Source organism: Sceloporus undulatus, chromosome 6 (assembly GCF_019175285.1).
Source record: "Sceloporus undulatus isolate JIND9_A2432 ecotype Alabama chromosome 6, SceUnd_v1.1, whole genome shotgun sequence".
Taxonomy (NCBI): domain Eukaryota; kingdom Metazoa; phylum Chordata; class Lepidosauria; order Squamata; family Phrynosomatidae; genus Sceloporus; species Sceloporus undulatus.
Window position 1 is genome coordinate 162,093,492 of NC_056527.1, and position 22,205 is coordinate 162,115,696.

At 40.6% G+C, this 22,205-nt stretch overlaps 1 protein-coding gene across 6 annotated transcripts in view; it reads left to right on the forward strand.

Annotated features, from left to right (window-relative positions):
* The first annotated feature begins 4,590 nt into the window (after positions 1 to 4,590).
* Positions 4,591 to 22,205, forward strand: part of MTHFS (methenyltetrahydrofolate synthetase) — a 23,198-nt gene continuing 5,583 nt past the window's right edge. Inside the window, exons 1-2 of one of the 6 annotated variants that reach the window (XM_042476352.1) lie at positions 4,591 to 4,824; positions 14,619 to 14,883. In XM_042476352.1, the coding sequence (XP_042332286.1) occupies positions 4,606 to 4,824; positions 14,619 to 14,883 (484 nt within the window). In that variant the 5' untranslated portion in view covers positions 4,591 to 4,605. Of the gene's footprint in view, positions 4,825 to 11,642; positions 11,736 to 11,767; positions 11,896 to 14,615; positions 14,884 to 22,205 lie in introns of those variants that run through there. The other 5 variants (XM_042476351.1, XM_042476356.1, XM_042476357.1 and 2 more) reach the window with 5 other exon arrangements.

Sequence of the window (22,205 nt, forward strand, 5' to 3'; positions counted from 1 at the left end):
TATTATTATTATTATTATTATTATTATTATTATTATTATTATTATTATTATCTTATATCCCAGTATAGGGACTCAAGGCAGCAAATCTACATCAAGCTCTCTTTATTTCTGCTCCTCATAGTATAACCTCTTCCTTATTTTTCCCTTCCTACTCTTACTGTAAAATGCAGGGTTTTCCATACTATTTCCTCTTCCAGTTTTCTGCTGTGACAATGGACTCACCATTCCACTTTCAGAAGCCAAGCAAGCTGATGACTGAATTTTATCCCAACACTGCTAGGATAAGCTAGGCACTAAATAAATGGGTAGAATAACATGGGGCAAGCCCTGGGACAGTCTCCCAGCTGTGTGGCAATGGAGGACTGTTTACACACCTGCCTGCTGCCATGCCATGCCATGGACCTATTACCACCGCGCAACTTGTACCTGCCTTGAAGTTGGGTCTGGTGAGAAGACCCTGGTGGAGGCCGTTGGATGCAAATTGGGTGACTGGCTAAACCTACATGACCAGGTGCCCGATCTAACATCACAGGCCGTGATGGAGGTTTTCTCACCAGATGTGATGGCAAAGCAGGTATGGGGCGCATGGCTCCATCCAGTCTGCTGGCTGTTGTTACCAAATTTCCTAATAACTTCATATGAAACAGTCAGTCTTTTTAGACCAGGTTAAGGCCCTATAGACCAGGAATGGACTGAATCCACAGGATCCCAGCCCAGGGCCAATGGCCTGCATTGTCCAGACAGGACAATGTGAGTCTATAGGGAACATGAGCCTTTTGGTCCATTCATATAGGCTCAAAGTAATGTACTTGAAGTAGCATGGTAACTTAAGGACAATCCAAAAGAAACTCATGGCTTGGTCCTGCAGTACCATGCCAGATCTCTCTCCCATCAGCATCTGCTACTTCATACAACTGCCTCACTCTTCCCGATGGTACCCATCTTTTGTTGTTGTTTTGTGCTTTCAAGTTGTTTCCGACTTTTGGCGATCCTAAAGTGAACCTGTCATGGGGGTTTCTTGCCAGAATTTGTTCAGAGGGGGTTTGCCATTGCCATCCTCTGAGGCTGAGAGAATGTGACTTAGCCAAGGTCACCCAGTGGTTTTTTTGCACATAGTCTAATGCTGAAATCATTATACCATGTTGGCTCCCAGTATCAATCTTACCATTATCTATGTAATTCCATTTTATGTTAAATTATTTAATACATTACAGTTGTGTTCTTTCACTTTTAGAGCACAAGAGCTGACTAAAAGTAGTGGAAAAAATATATAATTCAACCATTACAGCATTGTGATATAATATCACCAATTAAAATTTAATGAGGTCAGACCTACAGTTTCACAATAATCCAATCCAAAACAGCAGCTATGATTATTTGGGAATATGCAGTAATGTTTGAAAATACTGCTTTGAAGATGGGTGATCTTGAATGAGTTACAAAATGGTAGAATTGTGTTCCATAGGAGTTTAGGTTTTTGGAATGGGAGGAGTAATTAAGTTGTATTTTTTAAAACGTAAACTACTTTGTGGACTATAAGTAGACAAGTTGTATTGGACTGCGACAGATATCTTTGACAGCAGATGAACTTTTTGTTCTTAAAATGCAAAACTGGTGTCAATTTTAATCCACGAGATCCTTGTTCATAATCTCAGTGGGCCATTTAACCGATGATCTATATTTAAACTGAAAGGAATATTATATCTTGTAGCTGAAAGAACACTTTAAATATAGCTTAACTGCATCTTATTATTTTAAGAGTTGAAATAAAGCAAAAATTAGTGCTGTGTTTGAATTAAAATGGCCTTTAAATATTCATTAAATATTAAGTACATTTATTCATTTGCTTATTGAAATTGCTACCATTTTTCCCTAGGCAAACTGAATGCTTGCGCACCAGTTTATTTAATCATACACATTTCTATACCAAACAGAGGCTGGATGGCCATATGTCGACGGTGCTTTGCTTGTGAGTTCCTTGGACTGGATGGCCTTTGAGGTCTCTCCCAACTCTTTGGACGTTATCAGACAAGGGAAATTGGAAGTATAATCGATTAGCAATCCGAATGCAATCATGCGGTTTAACGTTATTGTGTGATAGACTACCACACGCAATTTCGGGCAATGGGAAGTCAGTCCGAACGCAATCATGGGGTTTGATGTTATTGTGTGAGAGGTGATCACACGCAATATTGGGCAATGGCAAGCTATTTTCGGGCAATGGGAAGTCAGTTCGAACGCAATTCCAATTCACGTAAATTCACTGAACTAGTGAATTCATGTGAATGTGTTCTGGCCCCACTTTCTTTTCATTCGAAATTAAGAGAAATTCCTCCCATGTGATAAACTCCATAGAGTCTATGTAATCCCTAGGTTGCCTTTGCAGTCCTCAACCCCCCAACTCCAGACTCCCCAGCCATTTTACTGCTGTCCCAAGCTTCCATGAGTGACAATTCACTCTTTAAAAATACCAGCTGCACCGTTTTGGCATTTAGTAAAGTTGAAGGTAGTCGCAAAAGAGGAAGACCACAGAATAATAATAATAATAATAATAATAATAATAATAATGTATTTATTTATACCCTGCTCTTCAGCCAAGGCTATCAAAGCAGCTTACAATTTGTTAATTAGACATTTAGACATTTCCCTGCCCTCTATTATATTAAAGTTGAAAGTGGCCACAAAAGCCATGTAGTCCAAACCCATCATGCAAAAATACACATCCTGAAAGATGTCCATCCAACCATTGAACTTTATTGCACAGGGAAAATCAGGGGTTTAAATGGACATTATCCCATGAAAATTGCACGATCGTGTTGAAGATTTTCACACGACGTCACGATTAAGGAGGATTTATCCAGGCAATAACCAGGTAATAACCAGGAAATCCCGTGAATGATTTGTTGCTGGTTATTACTTGGTTATTGCTGGGATAAGTCCTCTTTCATTGTGATGTGTGTGAAAATTCCCAACGAGAGCCACCCAACCATTGGACTTTATCACACAGGGACAATTAGGGCTGATTTCGTCCACTTTTTCTGTGGGTTAATGTCGGATTAATGCTGAATGCATTAATTGATTAATCTGCAAATAATCAAATCCCCAAAAGTCAAAGCCGCAAATGTGGAGGGCTGACTATACAGTAGGGCTACTGAGCACCAACTGTTCAGCAAAAAGGATGTGGCATGAGCAAGGTAACCAGACATCCTCCTTTTCCAGGACACATCCTACATTTCAGCCTTCTGTCCACTTCAGGAGGAATTTCATAACGTCCTCCATTTGGAGCACGACTAAGGAACATGAATTTACATTTTATGTGAGTGTCTGTAGCTTTTATTTGGTCACATTTTTCTTGAACGTGCTGCATTTTTGTCTTGTGGTGCCTTGTCCTCCTTTGCGGTTCCAACATCTGGCCATGATGACCCTGGGCATGAAGTAAGGGTTTTGCAAAAGAATTGGCAGCAATGAAGAAGTCAGGACAAAATGAACTCTCTGTTGCAATGATGTGGAGTAATATAACGTCGCTGGTGAAAGAGCAACGGATGCCTTGCAGCTAAACGCTTTGACATTTTGGGAACGCGATGCTGTGTGGCTGACGCAGGCGGTGTTTATTTGCACCATTCCAAAGCAAAGCGTATTTACTGATACAGCAAAAGTCAGGATGCAAATGTAGCACATTTTATCTTCCAGATAAGAGGGATTGGATGAAATATTTGTTATTGAGTGCATTTAGGTCATTTCCAACTTATGGAAACTCTAAGGCGAAGCTAGCCCAGGGTTTTCTTGGAAAGGTTTGGTCAGAGAGGGTTTGCACTTGCCATCCTCTGAGGCTGAGAGAGTGTGACTTGTCCAAGATTACCATTATTATTATTATTATTATTATTATGCTTTATTTATATAGCGCTGTAGATTTGCAGCCTGAAAAACCCACAAAAAAACTATGGATGCCACAAAACAGTTAAAAATAATCTAAAAACAATATAAGATGACATTAAAAATATAACGGAAGTTAAAAGGCGATGCATGATTTAAACCTGGCATGCTTATGTTTAAATGCTCGCTTAAACAAAATAAAATCCAAGTCATTGCTTCGATAAAATAAAATGCTTAAATAAAAGAAAATAACTTGAAGGGACTGTCATTAAATACTTTAGTTGTTTTTTTAAAAAGTTATTTTTTTTAAAAAAATGCATGCTTTTAAAATAATCTAACATTTAACCATTTAATAATTAATTTTTTTATAATTGGAAATGATTTGCATGCTTTTAAAAATAAAATTTATTATGGGGTTATTTTAATTATTTTTTTTAAAAAAAATAATTTTATTGTGTATGGTCTTGGTGTCCTTTTGTGAGCTGCCCTCAGGAAAAAGGTGGCATATAAATGAAGGAATGAATGACCTTATGAAACTACAAATCCCAAGGTTTCATTGGCTACTAGAGCCCCCCCAGCAGTTAAAATGGATCCAAAGTACTCTTGAATGGTTGTGAATGAAACAGACTAGTAGCCTGGTCAAACATGACTCAGCATAATAATAAGACTTGCTCAGGGAAGCACGTGACTTGGAGGAGGCACCCAAGAAGAACAAGAGCAAGTGCCAGTCCCATGCTGCTCCTGCTGCAGTTGCTCCTGCTGCTGCCTTTAGCCATGATGGAAGGCAGAGGAGGAGGAGGAGCTGGGGAGAGGAGGAGCCCGTTCAGCAACATGGCTTCTGCTGCCTCCCTCCATGCAGCCAAAGCAGCCTTGAGAACCCAGCTGAAGCACCGCCTGAAAGCCCTCTGCCCAGCCGAGAAGGGCAGGCAGTCGAGGCTGCTGGCAGCCCAGGTGGGTCCTCCTTTCCATCCAGGACGCCTCCTCCTCCTCCTGCCTCCCCTTAGTCCAGCAGCAATCCCCAAATGGAGGAGGGTCCAGGACACGTTGCAGAAACAAACCCACTTTTTGAGACCCCCCCTTTTTTTTTAAACTGCCCTTGGTTCAGTGCTAGGGAATCCTGGGAGTTAGTTTTGGGAGACACAGAGGGAGCTCTGGGACCACAAGGAACTACACTTCCCAGGAATCACAGTTCTAGGGATGGCAGTTTGTTGTTTTCAATGTTGTTTGTTTGTTTATATCTTTATATGAACCAGGGCAGTTAAAGTGGTCTTCAACTGGATTATTTCTGCAGTGTGGTTTGGACCTAAGAAGAATATATATATATATATGTGTGTGTGTGTGTGTGTGTATATATACATATATATGTGTATGTGGATATATACATATATGTGTGTGTGGATATATATATATATATATATATATATATATATATATACACACAGTATATATGTATGTATATATATATGTGTGTGTGTGTGTGTGTGTGTGTGACACATATACCTACATACACATATACATATACTGTGTATACTGTATATACACTGAAACCTAGCAGCAAGGATTTCAGACCCCTATAGCACATAAAGCCAAGGACCAAAACACACTGCAGAAATAATACAGTTTGAGACTGCTTTAACTGCCCTGGCTCAGTGCTAGGGAATCTTGGGAATTGTAGTTTATTCTGGCACCAGAGCGCTTTCTGACAGAGAAGGCTTAATGGATCACGGAACCAGAGTTCCCAGAATTCCCCAGCACTGAGCCAGGGCAATTAAAGTGACCCCAAACAAGATTGTTTCCACCGTGTGTTATAACTTTGTATGTTTTAGATTTTATATTTGTAATTTTTTAATATTTTGACGATTTTAATTGCACAGTTTTAACTGTTGTGTTTTACGTACGTGAGCCGCCTTGGGTCCCACTTTGGGAGAAAGGAGGGAGAAAAATAAAATAAAATGAATAATAAATAAATGGAATGAATGAAATAATATAATAAATGAAAGAATGTCATGGAATGAATGAATGAATTAATTAATCTAGCAAATGATGTTATGAATGAAATAACAAAATAATAAATAAACAAGTGGCAGAAATGTGCACAAGGCCTTTAAAATAACATTTGGAGTATAGATGAGTTCACCTAACAGCTACTTTGTTGCACAATCCTTCTTTCTCCATAATGTCCATTCATAACTTCTGCATAACATTTCTAACAATAAACTATGCTTCCCCAGACTTCCATGTCATTGAGTTGGGGCAGTTAAAGTGGATTATTTCTTCAGTGTGGATGCAGCCTCGGTTTCTCTCCACTGTCTGCATGCACACTGTAGAGATAATCCAGTTTGACGCCACTTTAACTGCCATGGCTCAGTGCTAAGGAATTTTGGGAACTGTACTTTTTTGAGACACTTAGAGCTCATTCCCACTTGCATTTAAAACAGGTTTGTGATCTGCCTTCGCTCCATGTTGGTAAATCAATTCCAAAAGGTCCGTGGTTCCCACTATGAAAGCGGATCTTTTCATTGTCCCCTGGTAATTGCTTCTTTTTTGGTATGATTGTCATCCCCACTACTTTGCGCCACTTCAAAAATGCATGTCAATCAATGCGTCATCGGTGACATAAGCAGTAGCCCAGGCAGCCCTGCTTAGGACATAGAAGATTTGATTCATTGGTTTTGCAACGACTTGCCTCATATGAGCTGCTGTTGGGTCGCCCAGGTAATTGCAAGTAGTTGCAAAACCAGTGAATTGTATTTTCTATCCATTTTTTTAATTGATAGAAGATTTGATTCATTGGTTTTGCAACTACTTGCCTCTCTGATTGCTAGTGGTTGCAGTATCAATGAATCGAGTCTTCTATCAATTTTATTTTGTTTATTTTTTAAAAAATCATGCGCCCATAGGTCACACCACAAGCGCAAAGGCAGCGCTGGGAGGTGAGATGGTGGAACTACCAAAAACTGAGGAGGGATGGCAAACACCCCTCTGCCATTAGTCCCTCCCCTCCAGAATGATGCGATTCAGATCCGTCATTCCCACTTCTTGAACACACTTTGGGATCAATTCTTTTCAAAACAACCTCCAAAGAGCTAGTGTCAGGAAAGAGCAGATTTTTTGCATTTGCCTTCATCGCAATTGAAACCGATCACAGTAGGATCGGAACCGGTTTCAAATGGGAACGATGATCCTACAACCCCATCAGCAGTTCGCTTTAAATCACAATAGGAACGTGGCCTTAACCTTCTCTATCAGAAAGCTCTGGTGCCACAAGAAACTACTGTTTCCCTAGCATTGATCCAGGGCAGCTAAAGCAGTCTCAAACTGGATTATTTCTGCAGTGTGCATGCAGCCTTTGGTTCCAGGGCAGGATTTCCCCTTGTGAGAGGACTTTAAGTTCCATTTTGTTGCATTTTGTCTCTCCTCCTTTGGTCCCTATTCACCCATGGTGCCCAAACTCCGCTTTGCCACCCTGGACTCTGAGGTGCCAGAGAACCAAGTCCTTTACCTTTTCCCTCCTCATGCCCAAGAAAGGGTTTTTACTTTTATTTTCGGCCAACTGAAACCCACCCACTCCTCCGCTTCCCATTTCTTTGAGGAACATGGAGAAGTTGTAGGACTTCCCCAGCCACAACCCTGGTGTCAAACAGTGTGGGAATTTTACACATGCGTGTGTGGGAAGTCCAGATGATGGAAGGGTGTGGGCAGAAGGCTTCTGGTTCTGCATTCAAACCACAGAAATAATCCAGTTTGACCTCATTTTCACAGCTCTGGCTCACTACTGTGGAATTGTAGTGCTGTGAGACATTGAGCCTTCTCTGTCAGATTGCTCTGGTGCCCAACAAACTACAGGATTCCCTAGCAGTGAGCCAGGGCAGTTAAAGCAGTCTCAAACTGGGTTATTTCTGCAGTATGTTGGTTATGCCAGTTTCTTCCTCTGATATATAGCCTACAGCAAGTGACATTAATTGCTGGTGTCCCATCCAAGCACTAACCAGGATTGACGTTGCTTAGCTTCCAAGACCAAATGGGATTTGGTGCCTTTAGGGTACTTAAGCCCTGCTTTCTTCCATAGTGAATTAGAAGTAAGTGAACGTATCCTTACAGATCATGAACTACGGTCCAAAACCCACCTGTATAATGGGTGAAAAGAAACAGCAGCAAACATTTGCAAAATATATCCCTAGTTTTTTGCCCATCAAATGTACAGTTGAAAGAAATACAGACAGACAACCAAGTGCAATGTGACAGCATATGACATATCATTGAATCGGATGGAAGCCCTGTCTAGTCTAGCATTCTTTTTAAAGAGTAGCCCAGAAATTGCCTAATGTAACTCTCTCAGCATGACATGAGCATTTATTCCCCAGCAACTGGAATACCAAAGCATACTGCCTCTGATGCCAAAGATGATACCAGTAGCCAATAAATAATAATGGCTTTGACATCCTTTAAAGTATCTGATTCTCTTTTAAAGCCATCCAGGTTGGCAGCCATCACTACATCTTGCGGCGGAGAATTTCATAGTTTTAATGATGTCCTCCCACCATTCAGCTTCATTGCAGTATTGCACACAGTTTCCCCATACCATGCATGATTGCATACATTTCTATCTTATGCAGCGGTCTTAACCTTTCTTATGGGGCACTTCATACTCTCAATTTGGAAGGATTCAAAGATATAGCCATGTTAGTCTGTAGAATCAGTACACAGAAAGATCTTGTAGCACCTTTGAGACTGACTGAAAGAAAGAAATTGGCAGCGTGAGCTTTCATAGACTTCAGCCTACTTCCTCAGATGGCTTTGGTGGAGTGGAAGCCAGCTACAGACATGTATCAGTTTGGAAGGGACGGTCCCAGTTAATCTTGTGTGATCCCACTTTTTCAGTTGCATTTAAAATGTCCCATTTTCCTCCCTACTCACTTTCCCCCCTCGTCCTCAGATTACTTCAGTTGCTGCAAACTGAATTCAAAGCACAGAGGTAGTTTGCACTAAGGTAACTTAGCAGCAGGGAGCGAAAAGTCAAGGTGAAATCTTGCCCTTCCCAGTTGGCTCAGGTAAAAGCAAACTGCTGCAGCATCTCCTAATTTATGTACTCTTCCTCATTAATAATAATATTTGCCATCTTGACCACATTCTGGTGTTGCTTGGCCATATTTATCCCAATCCCCATCTGTAAAATGTATGGGAAAGTATGGGTCTTCAGTTTCCAACCCAGCATTGCTTTTCTGTTCACCTTTGTAGAATGCTGTTGTTGGGTTGGTTGTGGAAACTACCCATGCTTTTTTTGTGCTTGACTTTATTACTTCTTGATCAGGTTTATATGGAAGGCTTTTCCTCTTAGTAATGCCATCAAGCCAGGTCTGACAGAAGTCCAGGGCTCCACTGAGAAGCAATGGCTTAATGTAGTTTGAACATAATACACATTGATATCTATGGAACCCCTGTCTCTCCCTGCAGTACAATTACATTCAGAGTCTAGCATTTTATAACTGCAGCCATAGTCCCAGTGAGTTCAGTGGCACTTATTGCCAATTATGTAGGCACACAGAACAGAGTTAATTTATGTGATGGTGACAACTAGTTCAGAGAGCTTTGCTTAGGCAGCCCAAATGAGCAACCCACACAATTCTCACAAAAGGAAAGTACCGAGAGAATTGGGGAAACCTCCAGGTTTGCAGAAGTGCTGTACATAAACACACACACACTCCAAAAATCTATACAACCTTTAACAGTTAATAGTAGCTCTGGTGATTATTTGAAGACTAAGTCAATATATTTATATCAAAGAATAAATGTTATAATAATGATTTAATCAGGGTTACACATTCCATTTTAAAATTACAGGCGTTCAGATTTGCATCCCTGTGCAGCAATGCACTGCTTTCATTGTCAAAGCACAGAGTTGCAAACCTCACTTAACATTCCTCTAGTAATTTCCCAACACTTCTCTACGGTTATAATCTTTAATTCTTCAAATGTATTTAGAGCCAGCGGGGTGTAGTGGTTTGAGCATTGGACTATGACTCTGGAGACCAGGGTTTGATTCCTGCTCAGCCATGAAACCCATTAGCAACCTTGGGTACGTCACATGCTCTCAGCCTCAGGCAAAGCTCATCTGAACAAATCTTGCCAACAAACCCTTATGGTAGGTTTGCCTTAGGGTTGCCATAAGTCGGAAAAGACTTGAAGGCACAGTCAACAATGCATATTTTGTTTTGTATGTTCCTCCTCAAATATTGCATATATATTCATTCCCAGGCATTTGGCTTGTGATATAAATTCTATTTTTAAGGCATCCCCACAATAAGACAATGTTAAAGGTATATATATTTTGGGGGGATTGGTCTGTATGTGTGTGTGTGGGTCTCTGTGTGTATCATGATGTTGGTAAACTTTAAACATGGAGACACACACCCCAACCTTAAGAAAAGCATGAGGAGGGACAGTACAGGTTTCATTACAAGGGACATACCCCCTTCTAATAGCAAACCTGTGACCTTCTGAGGCCACTTAAAGGTAGAATGGGAATTTTTGCACAGTTAGGGGATTTCCCTGGTGTATTTTTGCATGTCGGGAGGAATTTTTGCATGGTTAGAAGATTTCCCTGATGAGTCTGAGGCTTCTGTTTTTGTTTTAAACATCATTAGGGATAGTCCTGGGGAGGAATGGGAAACATTCATTATCTTTCAAAAAATAAATTTGGGGATTATGGGGGATACAGTCTGACACATTATAGAAACATGGAATATGAGAAGGATGAATTGGGAAGCTTGACAAAGGCTGCACCTGCACTGCAGAAATAATGAAATTTGGCACCGCTTTAATTGCCATGGCTCAATGCGATGGTATTCCGGAAAGTGCAGTTAGTTGCAGCACCAGAGCTCTCTGACAGAGGTTAAATATCTCATAAAACTACAGCTCCCAGAATTCCATAGCATTGTGCCATGGTAGTTAAAGCAGTGTCAAATTGCATCATTTCTGCAGAGTAGATGCAGCCATAATAAAACAAGAAATGGAACATAAAAACTTTGCAGTAGTTGGGGTGAATGAGCTAAAGTGGAAAGGAATGGGATATTCTGAGTCAGATAATGGGGCGGCATTAATAATGCAGAGAGATGTAGCAAAAGCAATCAAAGAATATAATACTAAATTTTACTAAATAATGAGACTTCAGGGAAAGTCTTATTGATTTTCAGGGTAAAATAACCATAATCCAAGTTTATGATCCAACTATTTTTTTAAAATAATAAAAGCTTGGCAACTGGGACAGATGGGCCTAGGATCCAGGCCAAACTGGGGTATGGCAATCTTAATTGTGGGGTCTATATCTTATGATCCAACTTCTCTGTCTGCATACATCCCCCTCCCAGGTCATGCTTGGGTTTGTGGCGAGACAAATATAATAACTCAGCAGTCTCACATGAAAGCACAGACTTTCCAATAATTTATGATCCATCACAGTCCATTGGCATGTAAGACCGCAATGTAATAAATTATGTACTCCAATTATTTTAAAACTACTTTGTAAAAATCTTTGTCTCTTATACATTATAGTAAATTGTTGTTTTGGATTACAGTGCTTTTGTATTCGGTTGTAATTCTGAAGTTCTGTTTAAGACTAAGCGTCAGCAGTTCCTTCCTGACCAGTCCCTACAGAGGTCTGATTTGTGTTGCTGATGTTTGCTTGAGCTTTCTCCCATTGCTGTGTAACATTCCTGCAGTGTGGAAATACAGGTCACCTTGGATTTGTGTACTAAACTAGGTGGGCTCAAGGAAGTGAATCATTGATCTCGGAGGCACAGAGCAGGCAGAAATGAGACAGCTAAGGGAGGTCAAAAGCAGCTGGTCTCTCAACAGAATCAAAGGTATAGCCTTGCTTCTATTCTTTCCTTCTGCTCTGCTGCCTGATGGAAGAGCTGCCTTTAGTTATTCCTAATTGGAAACAGCAGAACTGAAGCTGATAGAAATGGAATTTATAACACTTCTTATAGGAGGAGTGGAGAGCCTATGGTTCTCAGGATGCCAGTGAGTATGACCAAAGACCAGAGATGATGCCCAGTGACATCAGGGTGGGGTCAGAGAACAGATTTCCTTGTTCTGTTTTATATGATAGAAGTTAGGCCCGGTACAGTCGGGCCAAAAGTGGCCCGCTGATACTAGCGTTTGGGAATGCGCAGTAACTGCACACTCCCGAACCCTAGTGTGTAACGGCAGTGGTAACATGGTGGAGTCCTGTCCACACATCGCTGCCGCCACTTACGTCACTAGTGCGCCAATGGCGCACCTGTGATATATGCCAGGCGCCTTAAAAACAACCAGTTTTTTTCTGGGTTCTTTTTACTGTGAAGGGACGCCATGTGGTTTGGCTGCAGTGGCGTCCCTCCGGAGTTAAAATGGACATCTTCAGCCCACCCTTTTGGGGCGGTATGTACCACGCCATAGTCCTTTTACTACCATCCAGTATGGTGGATAGCAATAGCAATATCATTTACATTTCTATACTATTTAATAGTGAACTCAGCACTCTCTAAGCGGTTAACAATCTGTAAGCCAATTGGCCCCAACAAGCTGGGGACTTATTTTACCGACCAACAAAAGTCAACCTTAGAGCCCTGGCAGGGACATAGCTAGGATTTTAGGAAGGGGGGGTCCAGACTAAGTGCCATCATTATAACGGGGGTTGGGTGCGGTGGTGCAGCAGCACACACCATTCATTTTTCTAATGGAAGGGGGGGTCTGGACCCCAAGAACCCCCCCCCCCCAAACTGGCTATGTCCCTGGCCCTGGGCTCAAACTCACAACATTGTGGCTGCAGTACTGGCATTTAACCACTGTTCCACCAGTGGAATGTGATTTGATATTGATTCTCAATAAAGAAGGAAGGTTTGGATCACAAAGAAGAGGCTCAGAAAATTAAACCAATTTAAAATTGGTGCAATGGTCTGGAGCAGAAGTCATTCTGGTGGTCCTTCTTGTGGGCCTCTAGGTATTGTGTACCAACTCCTTAAAGCCTTAACTACTAGCCATGTTGGCTAGGACTGATGGGAGTCCAAAAAAATCTGGAGGTCCAGAACTGGTTTCTCATGCCTGATCTAGAATGTCATTATCTAAAATGTAGCAGGACAATGGCAATCATTGCATGAATGATACTGACACACCTATCGTCTTTCAGATGCAGAATGACGGATGAAAATGTGCTGAAAAGCATCCTTGGGTTGGAAAGTAAAGAAATATAAGGGGAGTGGAGGAGAGAATAGTTATTTTGACTGTCTTTGTCTAGATAGTCATTTTCCAGAGGTCTTAATTTGAAATTGGAGTAACTGCACTGGGCTGACCTCCCCACTGTTGTTTAATTAGTCACTGGATGGCTTTGCTTGCTTAATGTTTGCTTCAGTGATTGAAGTCCTGCTGCTTTGCATGCTCTGATTCTGCAATAAGGGCCATCCGCTGATCCAGGAAGGCAAACGTATTTCCCTTCTGCAAACTTTTGGAGTCGTTCCCAATCTCACTCACCATGTTGCAGGTTGTGGAAGTTTCCACTGCATGTGTCTTACACCTTCAAACATGATCTCTGTTATCTCCCCGGGGCAGTGGCGAGGAAAGCAATCCTATTTCAAAGCCCATTTAATATAAATGCAAATATATTGGAAAACATGCAAAATTTAAAGCGGAGTGTGGTTTGATATTGATTCTCAATAAAGAAGGAAAGTTTGGATCACAAGCGGGGGGCTCAGAGGATTAAACCAAATTAAAATGGGTGCAGTGGTCTGGAGCAGAAGTCATTCTGGCGGTGTGTAAACCATGGCTTGCAAATGAGAGGTCAAGCCTCTAGAGCAGGGATGGGCAACTGTGGAAGACTAGGGGCTTCGCATTAGCCCTCAAAGAGACCTTGGCGGGCTGCACACCTCAGTGTACCTGATCCCACCAAAAAAAGAAAACACAAGAAAAATAAAGATGTCCCCAAATGCTCTCTAAAGTTTTGGGACCATCCTAGGGAAGGGGGGATTTTGCTATATTTTGTTTTGATCCCAGAGGTTCAGGGGGCTCCAAACATGGGAGAAATGCCTTCCACACCACTTAAGAGATCATTTTGGGCATTTCAGAGCAAAAAACCAAAACAAAATTGACTCGGAGTGGGGGATCACTTTGTCTTCCCGCGTTCTTTCCCCATGACAGTGATTTCTTTTCCATTCTCGATTATGAGTCAACTGTGGTTATGGGCCAACTGTGGCTGCACATTACATTTGGGAAGAGCTGGGGAAAGGTAACTATTTGGCCAATAACTCCCGATAGTTGAGAAGCCCATTGGGAAGAATACTAGAGTAACAACTCTTGTGCTATATTCTACATTAAAATCTGGAGAGAGAACTGCACCAAAGTATTTTTTGAGGGGAGAAAACTACAGAAATTATTCATCATGGTATAAGAATTCAAATCTCTAGGAGAAATATACAAATAGTAATAAATTATTCTCCTGGACAAAACATGGGTGGAGGAATCTGCCAATTCTAGTTTCTTTCACTTTCCCTTTTTAAAAATCACACCTTTCTATATTGGATATAAAGATATGTCCTGTCCACAGATATGGACAAATGAGAGCAAGTTGAGCTTCATGCACTTGGAAGAAATTGCATTTAATAAAGATTAGATTATTAAATTCATGGAAAACAGGGGCTTTAAATAAGGTTGGCATTATTTTTCCTCTTCTTGATAAACTCTGAATGTAAATGTTTCTTTCGCAAAAGCAGGTGATACAACATGCTAAGTACCAAGCATCCCAGCGTATTTCAGTCTTCCTGAGTATGGCGGATGAGGTCCAGACTGAAGAAATCATTAAAGACATTTTTCACCGAGGCAAAGACTGTTTCATTCCACGGTACGAGCCCCAGAGCAACCACATGGACATGGTAAAGTTAGCTTCCTACGAGGAAATTGCCTCTCTCCCTCTGACATCCTGGAACATACATCAACCTGATGAAAAGGATGTTAGGGAAGAAGCCTTGACTGCACCAGGTTAGTATGGGCTGCAGGTGATGGTAATTGGTTTAGGGTGGCCACTTATCCATCACCAAAAGTAGGGCGCGGAGGAATGCATCACACACTGAAAGAATGTGCAGTTGAAGTTCACTGATTTGCCTATATAGGCAGACATGCACATTTTGGGGGAAATTGTTTCAAATCACGTGGAGTTAGGCAATTTCCCAGTGCTGGATTGCACCACCCCAGCATTAGTGTAACATCTTTTTAGGATACAGAAGGGGGCCAGAGTACCATCCCATCCCAGAACCTTGCAGACTTCCTATTTCCTTCCCTTCTGAAAAAGGACAGTGGAAAAAGGGGTTGTTTGCAGTTCATTTCCAGTGGCAATAGCAGCTACAGATCCAAACAGGCAAGCAGCAGCATATGGCCCACAGACTTCCTTTTACCATAGAATTGGATCTCTGTATCTGCGGGGGATCCATTTCGAACCCGCCCACGGATACAGAAATATTCAGGACCTCAAGTCCCATTCTTCCCAATGGTGGCACAACAAATTGGAATCCTTCAAATCCTACTTTTTCTTCTATCAGTGAGCAACTGAAAATAGAAAATCAAAATGTATCATCAGTGTATCTGATGCTTTGCAAGTAAAAGAACAACAACTATCAGCCTTGTCACAGTCGTACAATCTAGCTACATACATAAATATACACACACACACATATATATAAGAGAAGGAAGAAGTTATACAAATATAAAACTTTGGAATACAATTGTAAAATGAATTATCTAGATAGATATTCAAAAATTTGTAAATTTATTTACAAATTTATTTGTAAATTTACAGCGCTTTATAAATAAAGGTTAATAATAATAATAATAAATCAAATGCAATATTATATAAAACAAACTGACAAATACATTTAACTAAAATATATAAGATTATAAAATAACATTAAAATTCCAAAATGGAAAGGGATCTTATAGCACCTTTGAGAATAATCTCTCAGTCTGCATCTACCACTTTAAGTGCCATGACTCAATGCTATACAATTCTGGGAGTTGGTAGTTTTGTGAGAGATTTAGCCTTCTGTGTCAGAGAGCTCTGGTAGCACATCAAACTACAAATCCCAGGATTCCATAGGATAGAGCTGTGACAGTCAAAGTGGTGTCAAACTGCATTAATTTTGCAGTGTGGCAGCAGGCTCAGCCTCAAAGGTGCTACAAGATCTGTTTGCATACTGATCCGGACTGACAGCTATGTCTTAAAATCCCAAAAGCATTGGAAAACAAAGATGTTTTTAATTGAGATTTAGAACAATAAAGGAAGGAGCAGTTTGCAGATGTTCAGGGAGACAACCTCACTAGAAATTCCAGTGTAGATTAAAGGCAGTTGTATGCACAGTGTGTTATGTAATCTGAGCATTTATTTATGAAATGTACATGATCACCTTTCTCCAGAAAGTTCAAAGGGAGCTTATATCATTCAGTGCATTTTACAACCTTAGAAGGTAAGTTAGAATGAGACATGAGAATGAGAACGATTATTACCAAGGCTACCCAATGGGGATGTGAACTGGGTCTGCAGAGGTCTTGTGAAAATATAGTTTGCTTCTAAAAGTATACCAAAAAGGTAAAAACATTGAGGAGACTAGAGGAAGAGCAACTCTAACAGGGGAGGGAGTGGAGAGAAATTAATTCATTTGCATACATAGGCTTGAAGGTATAATGAGTGAGCAATACTGTATTAATCATTCTCAGACTGTCATTCCATAGGAGTTTAGTTGTCATTAGGAGCCCTGAAAAATTGCCCAACGTAGTAAATGACATTGCAGTAGCACTACTGAAGGATTTAAATAAGATATGTGCCAAGTGACAGATAGATGGAGTACATATGTTGGGAGCAGCATGGTGTTAAATATAACAGCGTAATAGGAAAACAGAAAATGTTCCAAACAAGATTGTAAAGTGATTGCCAGGACTATTAGATTTTCCTTGCCTTCAGGGAAGGCTGATTAAAAATTTCCAGAACAATGTATATCCAAGTGAGAGATTAATTAAAAAAATTTTTAATGCCAGTCATAAAAAGACAATGGCATGAGACAAAATTGAAAATCAAGGCTTAGCTCTTAATGTAATTTATTTTTTAATGAAAGGATTTGAAGTTTGGGGTGAACTCCTGCTCAAAGACAATGAGCCATAGTGCTTTAACACATGGAGCAAGACCGGATTTGAGTCTAGGGAGGTATTACGTATTCTGGTGGAGGAAACCTTTTGGGAGGAAGGGATTGCTTTTGAGAAATGCCAAGTCTTGTCAAACACTCCGTCCTCTAATGTAAATTTCACAGATGAAAACCGGGACACATATGAGTCAAGCAAGATCAGAGTGTGGTCATTATGGCAAACCTTATGAATGAGGAAGAATACACAAACTAGGAGAAGTTGTAGCAGTTTGCTTTTGCCTAACCTTGCTGGGAAGGGCAAGATTCTGTCATCTCCCCTTCATTCCCCTCCTGCCAAGTTAATTTTGCAAAGTGAACTCAGCTTGTAGCAACTGAAGTAAGATGAGGACAATGGTAGGAAATGGAAGGAGGAGAGAGAAACTGGAACATTTTTAAAACTACTGGAAAAGCGGAACAGCAAAAAATTAGGATGATCTTTGCCAAATTGAGACAGTTGGCAAGTATGGAGTGTATTCCCAGGTAAATAGGCACAATCCTATGCACATTTGTTTGGCAGAAAATCTGTCTAAACACAGTAGGAGTCTCTTCTGAGTGGACAAGTATCTGATTTAAATTGGACGAGACTTTCAGTTTTATTTCTCATATATATATATATATATATATATATATATATATATGAAGAAATTTGCAAACTTTGAGAAGATATCAAAAGTGAACCCACAGAAATACTTACCCATTTACATTTAATAGGTACAGCTATGTTGGACCTCTCTGCCGTGTGTCTGTGTGTGTGCACGTGCAACTTATATCAACTTATGGCGACCCCATGAATTTTGTAGGAGTTTTTTAGGTGAGGAATACTCAGAGGTGTTTTGCCAGTCCCTTTCTCTGAAATACAGCCTATAGAACTTGGTATTCATTGGTGGTCTTCCATCCAAGTCCTAGTCAGGGCTGAATGGCAGAATTCTTATTTGGGGTAGCAATGCCCTCTTTCCCCTCCTTTTTCCTTAGCTGCATGCCTAGATAGTGTGCATACCCCAGCCTCATCCATATTTGCTCATAGAACACAAAGCTTTAGTGTTAAGCATTAAGTGTTAACCAATCCAGAGTTCATATACTTAAATCGCACCACTTTCAGATAAAATAGAAAGACTCGTCCACCCACTAAAAGAGTTGCATTGCAAATGAGAAACTTGCCCACTCGGAGGAGACTCCTACTGTGTTTAGTGGGACTTTCTGCAAGGCAAATGTGGCACATAGGAGTGTGTTTTCAGCAGTGTGCCCCAAAAAGCCATTTGTTTAAAAATGGCCTATGCTATGGCACCGAGAAAGCTCTCAAGAGTACAGCTGACCATTTTGAGACACCTTTGAGACATCAGTGGCACTGAGTCTGTTTTAGCCCTTTTGTAAAACCAGAAGTAACCAGAAAATAATGTTTGGTTTTGAACATCCCCAATTTTAAAATAGATCTGACTTCCCCAGCTGACTAAAATGGCCAGTAATACGCCCTGGAGGCTTTGGAGAGGTGCAATTGGACGTTTTTGGTCCAAACATTTTTAGGGTGAGGTGGAGGTTGAAACGGGTTAAGATGGTGGGACTTTTTGAGGTCTGGGTGCAAAAATGCAACTTTCTAAGGTCTGGGTGCAGCTATTTAACCTATGGAAGTTGGCCACTGTTGGTCTATGTGCTGCTTTGACAACATCCTTTTTATTGGTTTTCATGTCTAAAAATAGATATGAAAACCATTTTTCTAAAAATAGAAATGCAGTGTACACACATTTGAAAACATGTATTATTGCACAGTGACACTTGTTTGCAGAATGAAATATGTCAATGAAATATGCTGAGTCAGTGGCAGAACTAGAGTTTGGTTTAAAATGGCTCTGTCATTTCAGAACATGCGCAGAGGGAACTAGACAGACCTCTGCCAGCTTCCACCAGACATGGAAACACTTTCCATGACCAGCAGGTGACAGTATACCATAGATTCAAGTGTGAGTGACTTTTTCCTGGTCGGATATAATTAAAATCTTGCTCAGTCATTTCAGTCACGTACAGGAGAGATCAGATGTTCTCACAGAGGTCTGAAAGCAGCTGTGATAGGTGCACACTTATTATTAAGATGATTGCAAGTTTTAAAAACACATGCCAATGGAGTGAACTGAAGTGGAACAGATGCACTGAGAGTTTGATAAAACTATGAATGGTGTGGTAGACAATATATATGCATGAACTTTGTGTGCCTTCAAGTGATTTCCAACTTATGGTGACCCTAAAGCGAGCCTATTGTGGGGTTTTCATGGCAAGATTCATTCAGAGTAGGTTTGCCATTGCCTTCCCCTGAGGCTGAGAGCCTGTGACTTACCCAAGGTCACCCAGTAGGTTTCATGGCCAAGCTGGGAATCGAACCCTGCTCTCCAGAGTTGTAGCCCAGCACTCAAACCACTATGCCACCCTGTCTGTCTGACAATAGATAAAGAATGCTGGAACTCAAAATAAGCATTACCTATTTTGTAATGCTACAAAAATAACTTGTTTTGAGGATAGATGGAAATGTTAAAGGACTTCTCCGCACTACATAAAATAAGTATAATGGATTCTGTCAGAATCATATATCCTGCCATACCTATTAGCCATACTCTTGTTTATGCTTTGAAACACTGGATCATAGGGTGTGTTACACCACTTCAGATGCTGCGTGCAAGTATTGTTTAACAATAAAGGCTCCAGGTAATGCACAGATGTGTGGGAAGGAGGACCCAAGCCCCATGCTATCAAAGTCAATTCTGTGAGAAAACCTGAAGAAGTTAGGGCAGCTCTGTGGAAATGTTGGGGTTATATAGACAAATGGGATTTGTTGTTGTTATGTGCCTTCAAGTTGTTTTCGACTTATGGCAACCCTAAAGCCATGGGGTTTTCTTGGTAAGATTTGTTCAGAGGAGGTTTACCATTGCTGGTCCAAGGCAGAGAGTTGGACTTACCAAAGGCCACCCAATGAATTTGTATGGCCAAGTGGGGAATCGAACCCTGGTCTCCAGTTGTAGCCCAACACTCAAACCATTACACACGCTGGCTCTCTGACGAATTGGATGCAAGCCCACAAAATGGTTGAATTGCTACGTGCTTTTAATATACTGTATAGCCCAAAATGCTTCAGTCTTGACAACACTGTTATACTGTGATCAATTCGGTTTTTCTGAATAAGGCTTTCTGATTTTGCTGAGGCTTGTGTTTCTGAATTGAATTTAGCTGGTGCATGACAGATTTACTGCCAAAAGATGGTGACAGCAATTAGCTAGAATCTTTCAAAAGGAGTATTCAAACATTTCAACATGTCATAGAAAAGGACAACTGCAGCTATGATAGCCAAACTGATAAGGTGATGATAGTTAAATTGACTCTCCATGTATAGGGGTAATATACCATTAAATGTTGAACTGTTGAAGCCTGTCAGCTTCCTATTCTAAATCCCAGAAGCACCTGCCTTCCACTATTTTTAATATTATCAGTAAAAGTTGCCCTTCACTTTTTAAGTCCCCATGGAAGGGGATTTAATGGGAAATCCTACTCTCAGTCACTGATCTCAGTCCAGACTGGTCTCCTACACACTTACTAGAAAGAAAGGAAATGAAAGTTCCCTGCAATCTGCATGTTTGACATAGGCTGCATCTACACCGCAGAAATAATCTGGTTTGATACCACTTTAACTGCCCTGGCTCAATACTAAGCTCTGCTCTGGGGCCACCACAAACTTCAATTCCCAGAATGTCATAGCATTGGGCTAGGGTAGTTAAAGCAGTGTCAAACCGGATTATTTTTGCAGTGTGGATGCAACCACACTGTCCAGTTTAGCTCCATGACTCTAAATTGCACAGTGGGTGGTGTCCCGATCTATCATTGTATGCTACTCCTTAGATAGCTATTTCAAACCAAATATACTATCCTTAGAGCAGAGTAAGAGCTGAAAAATGTCTGTTTGAATTAGACGTTTGGCTATTTGTGGTATATATGCATGAAACAATTTTGGGGAGAAAATGGTTTTCTCATTTGAAGACTCTGAAGGCTTTAATCCTCCCACCTTTTATTATCCTCAGAGTACGTTTTCAATATTTATTCAAAAAATTATTTGTTTCAGGCTGAGTTCACACATTGATTTAATAGGTAAATCCTGCAACTGTTCATTTGTTGTACTGATGCTGTGTTTGCTTTTGAAAACCGCTCCCAACGAATGGCATTAAACTCACTGGATCTTACCCCTGAATAAACAAGCATAAGAGGGTTGATTAATTAGATTAATTGTTTTCAAAGATATTTATCAACTAAGAAGTTCCTACAGATTAATCGGTCATTTATCCATTCAAAAATAAAGGCCAGAGCTTGGAGAAGTTACCTTTTTGGACTAAAATACAGTATCCAGAATTGCCCAGACAGCTAGTTCACAAAGACAGCTCTTCCAAACTCTGAGTAGTATAAGCCCAGTACCATATGTGTTAGGAGTGTTTGCTCCCTATTAGGAAAAGATGCCACTCCTTTGTGACAAATAATCTATTTATATTTTTCTTTCTCTGTGCTTTCTTTTAATCAGATAAACACAAAAGACTTGGCAGGAGATATGCAAGTGCCCCCAGCAGTAATTACACATACGGCACTCACCCGTCCCTCACCGTATTGATACCAATATGCAAAATAAATTGCAACTCCCAGCGAGAAGCCTGAAATAATTAAGTGAGAGGGAATAATTTACTTCAGGCTGAAGACATTAAACAACAAGGTGGCTGGGGGAGGGAAGAGAAGGGGACGACTCTTGCATCCTGGCTCTGTCCCTTTATGATCATATCAAAATAATGTGATGTGGCATTTGGAGGATTCATTATTGTGGGATTGAAAGTTGTGCATTATAAAGCTTGAGTCTCCATTATCCAGAATTCTGAAATCCAAAATAACCCAAAATTCTCTGGACAAAAAATATGTTCCATGCCAGTTTACTTAAGGAGCTCTTAGATCTCATTGTTGTATTTTTCAACTGACACCAAAGCTTTGCAGAGCTTCTTGCCCTTAAGAACAGGTTTCTTCCATAATGGGGTAGGATGTGTTCCTCTGATGTTTGCTATGAAAAAAATAAAATGGGCGAGAAGTGAAAACATGGTCAAAATGTCCCCAAGAGCTCCAATA